This window comes from Henckelia pumila, chromosome 2 (assembly GCF_033568475.1).
Source record: "Henckelia pumila isolate YLH828 chromosome 2, ASM3356847v2, whole genome shotgun sequence".
Taxonomy (NCBI): Eukaryota; Viridiplantae; Streptophyta; class Magnoliopsida; order Lamiales; family Gesneriaceae; genus Henckelia; species Henckelia pumila.
The window spans coordinates 113,100,509-113,109,121 of record NC_133121.1 but is presented as its reverse complement, the minus strand read 5'-3'; the positions used below and the strand labels follow the sequence as shown (position 1 = coordinate 113,109,121).

The 8,613-nt window shown below is 37.8% G+C and overlaps 2 protein-coding genes across 2 annotated transcripts; one reads left to right on the top strand and one right to left on the bottom strand.

Annotated features, from left to right (window-relative positions):
• Positions 1-626: 626 nt before the first annotated feature.
• LOC140884020 (multiple C2 domain and transmembrane region protein 14) lies at positions 627-3,715 on the top strand. The gene has a single exon (XM_073290683.1). The coding sequence runs from the start codon at positions 662-664 to the stop codon at positions 3,596-3,598; it is 2,937 nt and encodes a 978-aa protein (XP_073146784.1). The 5' UTR covers positions 627-661; the 3' UTR covers positions 3,599-3,715.
• Positions 3,716-4,841: 1,126 nt separating this feature from the next.
• Positions 4,842-8,033, bottom strand: LOC140881678 (beta-glucuronosyltransferase GlcAT14A). The gene is made up of 4 exons (XM_073287174.1): positions 7,533-8,033; positions 7,301-7,376; positions 7,087-7,202; positions 4,842-5,481 (listed from the first exon to the last, which is right to left on the bottom strand). The coding sequence occupies exons 1-4, from the start codon at positions 8,020-8,022 to the stop codon at positions 4,952-4,954; spliced, it is 1,212 nt and encodes a 403-aa protein (XP_073143275.1). The 5' UTR covers positions 8,023-8,033; the 3' UTR covers positions 4,842-4,951.
• Positions 8,034-8,613: the final 580 nt, after the last annotated feature.

Below are 8,613 nucleotides of genomic sequence, written 5' to 3'. Positions count from 1 at the left end.
TGGAACTATCATTGCATGTTACTCCCTAAAATTATACATCGGTGTCGTTCTTAGTTCCACATTTTTCTATGTTATATATGAAATATGAATTCATCAACGTGAAGAAGAATGACTTATTCTCTTTTGAATAAAAGTTAATGTTTTATTTTTTATTTTTTTTAATAATTTTAGTTTTCAAAGTTTTATATAATTTATTATCCTTGAAATGAATGGAGTTGAGAAAACAACAAATTAAAATGTCAGAGAGAGCCGTTCACACCCACATAATGCGATGTCATTTTCCCACGTGGCCCAACTTTGATCGACGTGGTCTCTACTCAGACAATTTCTTTAATATAATTTAATTTAATTTATTGTACTAAAATCTTGTTTGTTTCATAGTATTTTTTAAAGTACATTTTATTAATTTATTAATAAATAAACAGTAAATTTAGAAGAACAGCGGTCAAAGTGGTGTGTTACTTGAACCCCGCTCCCCTTCCATGTCTCCTCTTCTCTTAATTTCCTAATCTCCTATAAATTACATTACGGTCTATAGCTAGCTACTGTGTCAATCCATCGCATTCCCTCTTTCTCTGCCCAATTTCATTTCACCATTCAGAAACATATTATTATATAATAGATACAAAAAGCTTTGGGTTCCCATTTAATTTCAAGCAAGATGAGGAAACTCGCAGTTGAAATCCAAAATGCCAAGAATTTGATGCCCAAAGACGGCCAAGGCACAGCCAGCGCCTATGTCATCGTGGATTTTGATGGCCAACGGCGCCGTACCAACACCATTTCCAGAGATCTCAACCCACACTGGGGCGAAAAGCTCGAATTTTCAGTTCATGATGTTGACTCCATGGCGGAGAAAATGCTGGAGCTCAACGTATACAATGATAAGAAGGCCGGGAAGAGGAGCACTTTTCTTGGGAAAGTGAAGATCTCTGGGACCACTTTTGTGAAAGGCTGCGAAGAAGCTTCTTTGGTCTACTATCCGTTGGAGAAAAGGAGTGTGTTTTCTCAGATCAAAGGTGAGATTGGTTTGAAAATTTGGTACAAGGAAGAGCCTGCTCCCACTCCCGACAAGCCCGATGCTGCAGAGACGTCTGTGGAAGAGAAACCACCGGAGAAGGACAAGGAAGAGGAGAAAAAGGCAGCTGAAGTTAAAGAAGAGAAGAAAGAAGAGGAGGGGCAAAAGGAGGAAGCAGAGGCCAAAAAAGAAGATAAACCTCCGGAGAACACAACGCCACCTCCAGAAACGCCGCCTCCCTCTAAGGTAGATTCTCCAGATTCTCAACAGAAACAAAATCAGAATCCAGAAAAATCTGTACTTCAAGGAAACTTGAAAAACAGAGATTTTCAAAAATTCTCTAGTGGAGGCACTGATCGCCGCATTGCCTTCGATCTTGTCGATCAAATGTCATTCCTCTATGTTCGAGTGGTGAAAGCCAAGATCTTGAATCCAGAACCCGAATCTTCGTTCTGTGCAAAGCTCGTGATCGGGACTCACGCAGTCAAGACCGAATCACAGGCCCCAAACAAAGCGATTGATCAGGTTTTCGCTTTTGACAAAGAAAGCTTGAATTCAACCTCACTCGATGTCTCCATTTTGGCTCAGAAGAATAGCCCAGAAAGCGAAGCCAAAGCAGAGAGCACCGCCGGTACGGTGTCTTTTGATCTTCTGGAGGTGCCGAGAAGGGTGCCACCTGACAGCCCATTAGCCCCACAGTGGTACAGCTTGGAAGGAGAAGGGTCGTCGGGAAATGACATCATGTTATCGGTGTGGGTAGGTACACAGGCGGACGAAGCTTTTCAGGAGGCCTGGCAGTCGGATTCCGGAGGGCTAATCCCGGAGACCCGAGCCAAAGTTTACTTGTCTCCAAAGCTATGGTATTTGAGGGTAACGGTCATCCAAACCCAAGATTTGCAGCTTGATTCTGGGTCTGGTGGGACCCAGCCTAAGGTTCGGAATCCGGAGCTATATGTTAAGGCCCAGCTCGGCGCGCAGCTGTTCAAAACAAGCCGAACATGCATTGGCTCTTCCAATCCCACTTGGAATGAAGACCTTATTTTCGTTGCAGCCGAACCATTTGAGCCATTTTTCACGATCACAGTTGAAGATTTCACAAATGGCAGCACCGTAGGCTACGCTAAAGTGCAGGTGACTACGGTGGATAAGCGCACAGACGACAAGTCCGAGCCAAGATCCAGGTGGTTTAATTTAATCCGTGATGACAGCAGTAAGCCGTACGGTGGGAGGATACACGTTCGAGTTTGTTTGGAAGGTGGTTATCACGTGCTTGACGAGGCAGCTCACGTGACCAGCGATGTTCGGGCCACTGCCAAACAATTGTCGAAGCAACCAGTTGGTTTGCTAGAAGTTGGCATCAGAGGGGCTACTAATTTGCTCCCTGTTAAGACCAAAGATGGTACGCGTGGGACCACTGATGCCTATGTGGTGGCTAAGTATGGACCCAAGTGGGTTCGGACAAGAACCATTCTCGACCGGTTCAATCCACGATGGAACGAGCAGTACACGTGGGATGTGTATGATCCCTGCACTGTCCTGACCTTAGGTGTGTTTGACAATGGAAGGTATAAGTACGATGATAAAGAGGATGTGAAAAATGATGTAAGACTTGGGAAGTTACGTGTGCGTCTCTCCACACTAGACACGAACCGAGTGTATGTTGGGACTTACTCTTTGATGGTGTTGCTTCCTAGTGGAGCGAAGAGGATGGGGGAGATCGAGATTGCGGTGAGGTTTTCGTGCTCATCGTGGCTTAGCCTTATTCAAGCATATGCCAACCCTATGTTACCAAGGATGCATTATGTGAAACCTTTGGGACCAGCTCAACAAGACGTTTTGAGGCATAATGCTACAAGGATTGTCACGATGAGGTTAGCTCGATCTGAACCGGCATTGGGCCAAGAAGTTGTCCAATTCATGTTGGACTCTGATATGCATATTTGGAGCATGAGGAAGAGCAAAGCCAATTGGTTTCGGGTCGTGGGTTGCTTGTCAAAAGCAGCCACATTCGCCCGATGGCTGGATGGAATCCAAACATGGGTGCACCCTCCAACCACCATTCTGATCCATGTTCTATTGGTGGCTGTTGTATTATGTCCACACCTAATGTTGCCCACAATGTTCATGTACTCATTCTTGATCATCATGTTGAGGTTTCGGTATCGTCAGCATGTCTCGGTCACAATGGATCCTAGGTTGTCGCACATCGAAACAGTGGGTCCGGATGAGCTGGATGAAGAGTTCGACGGATTCCCAACCACGCAATCCATAGACCAAGTATGTGTGCGCTATGACCGGTTACGTGCCCTGGCAGGACGTGCCCAAACACTTTTGGGGGATGTCGCAGCTCAAGGTGAAAGATTGGAGGCATTGTTCAACTGGAGGGACCCTAGGGCAACTGGTATATTTGTGGTGGTGTGCCTATTTGCTTCGTTGCTGTTTTATGTAGTACCTTTTAAGGCATTCATGTTAGCGTTTGGGTTTTACTACCTGCGTCATCCTAGGTTCCGGGGCGACATGCCCTCGGTGCTCATGAACTTTTTCCGTAGGTTACCAGCATTGTCCGATCGAATTATTTAGGCTGATTTCTTGGAATATAACTTCTTCTGGGCAGTGTGACTAGTTATTTTAGTTGCTAGAGTTTTGAATAGGTAAAGATTTGATGCACTTTCCCAGTGTACTTTTGGTTAACGTATTTATTATTATTTCATAATTGAAGAATGGTACCTAATGAACAATTAATGTTTTATACTCACTCACTCCACTACTGATTTTGCCTATAAAGTGACCGTTTGAGGTCCGCAATACATTGTACATATTGTTTGAGTATTAAATGTGGAAACTTTTGAAAATTGTGACCGTTGTTGCTTATGGGGAGAGGCTAAAGTTTTATTTGCTTTATTATTTTTGTATTCATTGCTGGACAATTTATCGATCGAAGCTAGCTACTATATATGGCTAACTAACTTGTTCATTTTTTTTAACTGTACCCACAAGTTTCGTGTCAATATAAAAGAAGGAACGGTGGATGCTATCTTTCGGACAATGTCCAATGCCCAAAGGGTGCATTTAGGAGTCGAAATTTTTTTCATTTGAGATATTCGCGCGAACATCATATGTTAAAAAAAATTGGGCTTTTAAATCTAGCACATGGACAATGCCCATGTTCTGTCCATGTGCTAGCATCGACTAAATCATAAAATGCGATGTGTTTTTACATTGTAAAGTGTTCATTCATTAATTAATGTGATGGATTAACTTAATACTGTGTTCACATCTTTTTATGGGTCATAGAGAAAAAATCAGTCTTTCAAAAAGCACAAAAAACACCACTTAAACACGTGTAAGTGTAAAATGTGAGCAAAAAGCTTTTTTTTTTTTTTTTTTGATAAAAGCGTTCAACGGTTTTGAACATTTTAAGCGAAGAGAACGTCAAAAACCATAATTTTTTTAAAAATATTTAAATTAAATTTTTAATTTTTAAAATTTATTTCTAATAATATATATTTTTATGATATGAAATTTTAAATCAAAAACCCTAAAACATTAAAATTGATTTTCCTCGTCCAATTCCTTTCATTGCGACCATTGCTCCAAGAAATTTGTGATTTAGAGTTTTACGTTTAATTCTAAATTGAAAATTTATGTATTTATTCTTAAAATCTTTAAGTTTATATGTTATTTATTATAATATAATTAAAATTATATAAAAAAAAAATTACTCAAACTTGTGAATCAAGTTTGATGGTAACGCTTCGCCATGCTTTGTGTCTTCCAGAAGCTTGTAAAAAACTTAAAACAGTTTTTAGTGGTGTCGCTCATGTGACTTACTAGGAATAATTGTATATATAACATTTTTCTACACGTATAATTACCAACACAAAGAAAAATTATAAACATACAATATCTCCGATCCCTTAAATTGCAAACTTATCATCTACATGATCTTCTCTTGCTCAAATTGTCACCAGAATTATTAACCAACCTTTTCAACAGAATCCTCAATCTGGCCGAGCCCACTCCATTCCTCAAAACCCCATAACCCTCATCCGCCAACTGATTTTTGCACCCATTAATAATATTAGTCTCATAGCACCACCCTCCAAGAGCAAATTGCTCCTCCCGTCTCTTCTTCAACAGCTCACGATCAATCTTGTCGAGAACGGGATCGTTCTCCTTGAATTTCCGAGCAAAGGGTCTGTTACTCTGCACCATCTTTCTGTAATCTTTGAGGCCAAGCGATCGAGGATGCTGTTTCGGGGGAGTGTCCCACGTGATGTAGTGAAGATCGTGGTTTATGGTGGTGTTTTTGAAAAGGTGGGAGTTGCAGGAGAGCGTCTGGAAATAGCCCTCCGGGGACGATACGAAGTTGGTGTAGTAGAGAAGCAGAGTTCTTGGGAGATTGTCCCAACCTATTATGCAGTACTCGGCCAAGGGTCGTGATAGTATTGTCCATGCTGAACCTGTCCGTACGTAAGTGTCCATATACCATAACATAATCATTCTCACTAGTATATATATAATATATTTACATGCATGCATGTTCATTCAGAATAAATATTGCCCATTGGCGAAATTCTCGAAAGTGTTTCGAGATGAGAGCTAGTCATTAACAGTTGACTAATTAATATTATATATAGGAACGTAATTCAAAGAATATGCACAATGCCCCAAACACAACTTCAACATGTGCACTTGCTGGATCAAGCAGCCAAATTTCTATCTTATTAATTTGTTTATCTAATGAGATTTTAGACTGGTACATCATTAATTACACATAATAGATCAATATATAAGCTAGCTAGTACATGTACATGATAATTGGAAAAAAAAAAAACAAAAAACAAACACCGACCATTTTACGCAGGTTTGATAATGCATACTACACGTGCTTTCTATTATTTATTGTCAAAACACGTTTCATTATCTTAAACCTCTAAAATTAATCGGTAGTTTGTGAATTATATATATTTCTCATTTGACAAAGAAATCCCAATTCCCTTTTAATTATTGGTTGTTAGTTGACATCAACCACATCATAATTATTATTTCTTTAACCAATCGAAAGAAAATCGAACGAACCAATCACAACTTTATATTATATATATATATATATATATATGTTATTTCTATCTCACTTTCATACAGATACTTTAAATGTGTATTATATATATACCATTTGATCCGCTTGAGTATATTATTAATAAAGGGATTGATAAATAGAAACTGGCTTCCGTGAAACTTTGTTTAATATTCTAAAAATATTGTCTTTAATTTGTTTTTTTTTTCTTTTTTAAATTCGATTTTTTTGTTTTGTAAAACTTTAATTTGTTTTTTTAGTTGTCATGAAAGAACATGTGAATTAATTCCCTCAATTGTTTCCTAATCCATAAATCATTAAACTTCATATGTATAATCGTCAATCTTTGTAAAAAAAAAATTGTTCATCTTCTATATTTTATTTATACGTGACGTGGGTGACACGACTGCTATTATATATATAATTAATTAGCATAGTTACCACTTACCATAGGCTTATCTCATTTTCATTTCATAGACGGCGTCAAAATTATCAAATAGTAGGTCGAGTATGTATCTATAATTCATTTCGAAATAAATTTCTAGTTATTTGGAAGATTTACTTGTCCCATTTTTATCACTAGCATGTAATTAAATTCAAGAACAATAATTGACGAATCATACCTGGATGCTCTCGCTGCATATGTATATATTAATATTTTTATTATGTATATTATTTATTTTATAAAAAAAAATAAAAAATAAAAAAACAACAACAGCAGCAAATAATTATATGCTCGAGCTCTAGCTAGAGTGGAACTTTAGATGTTTAGTTCGCACTTGGGCAACTTTTTTAAAAGGTGTTCGTGTATGTATCAGAATTCCACGTGAGGTGTCCATTTTATTTTATTTTATTTTATTTTATTTTAACAAACATTAGGTGTCTATTTGGATGTCACTAAAATTTCTGAATAATTGAATGCCACCATAAAAGAATATAAAATCAATAATAAATAAAATAAAGATAGAGATCATATATCAAGCAAAACCTGTGTAAAGCTTAAAGGCAGTTGGCAAGCTTCTTTGCTTGATAACCCACCAAATCTCTGATTTATTTACACTCTGCAAACCAGGATCCATAATTATCGGTTTCCCTCTTTTATTCCTGCAAATGAATTAAATGGGTTCTTAATTTATATTTTTCTTGTACAAGATTTTTCAACCAGTAAATGAAATAAAAAAATATATATTAATGATTCTTACATTTTCCAACCCAAGTGGCTGCTGTGCTGTATAAAGTTGAGATCTTTTGGCAGATTGGAGAAGGCATGAATCAGATCTGCAAGCAATATTAATGGGTTATATTGCCAACAAAATATAAATTACAAAAAAGATTAGCCAAGAGTTGACTTCAATATATACAAATTAATATTATTTGTTACAAATTAAAAAGAAATATATATACATAAACCAATGGTTCACTCACTCACCATACCATCTTGAGTAATCAATGGATAATCAGAGGCACTAAGATTAATGAACCAATCCCATTTCGCAGTCCTCAAAAGCATAGCCATTGCATGGAGAGTGGTGGCAAGCATGGTGGGGCCTCTGTAAGTCACCAAATTGGCCTTCTTCACCACGAAAACATTCCCAACTTGAGTAAAAACACTGTTGCCGGACACAAATTTGGCGATTTCTTGATGTTCTTCTAGCGGGGCGCTGGAATCCAAATGGATCAAATAATGGTTCCCAGGATGGTAGAGTGCCAGCATGAGACGCTTGAGCTTCACGGTGTCTCCTTGGGAGGCAGAGATTAAGTATGCAAAAGAGATTGGGTATTGGTTCTTGTTTACTTTCGGGATGATTAAGGTTTTGGCTGGTCTGAAAATGGTGATGGGATGCGCTTGTTTAATGGGAATGTAGAGGAGGAACAAGAGAAGGGAGGTTAGGGTCAAGAAGATCATTAAGATTTTGGTATCCATTGAAAGATAGAAGTTTGATTTTCGGAATTAGTATATAGTTCTAATTTTTGAAGGGATTTTAATAAAATAATAAGATTAAAAAAAATATTATTATACATCATCATACAATAAAAACTCAATAAATGATAATAATGAGTGCGGATGAATTTTGGTGTTGCTTTCTTGGAAGGGAAAGTTTCCACTCTCCAACCGTCGCTTTTTTAAAGGTGGGTAGGGGATTTTATGAGTGAGTGATGTGTTATTACGTCAATGGACAGTTGAACTTTCATTTTCAGCCGCACGATTAAACAACTATAACTTAGCCGCTAGAGATATGTCGATGTTATCTTATTTGGACACTCAATCAACTATAACTTAGGTTTTAGCAGCTAGGGACCTATGATGCTGTCACATTCGGACACACTGCCTGAATGAGATCCTGCACAGGAACATTTCTCATGTAAAAAAAAATAAAACAAAGTCGTTAAATGTAGCACACGAGCACAGCCTCTAAATGAATTACATGTATTTATCATTGATTTGTTTGTCGGTGGATTCTTGGTTGTTTCAATACTGGAAAAAGTAAATCATTGTCGTTATAATAACTAGCGC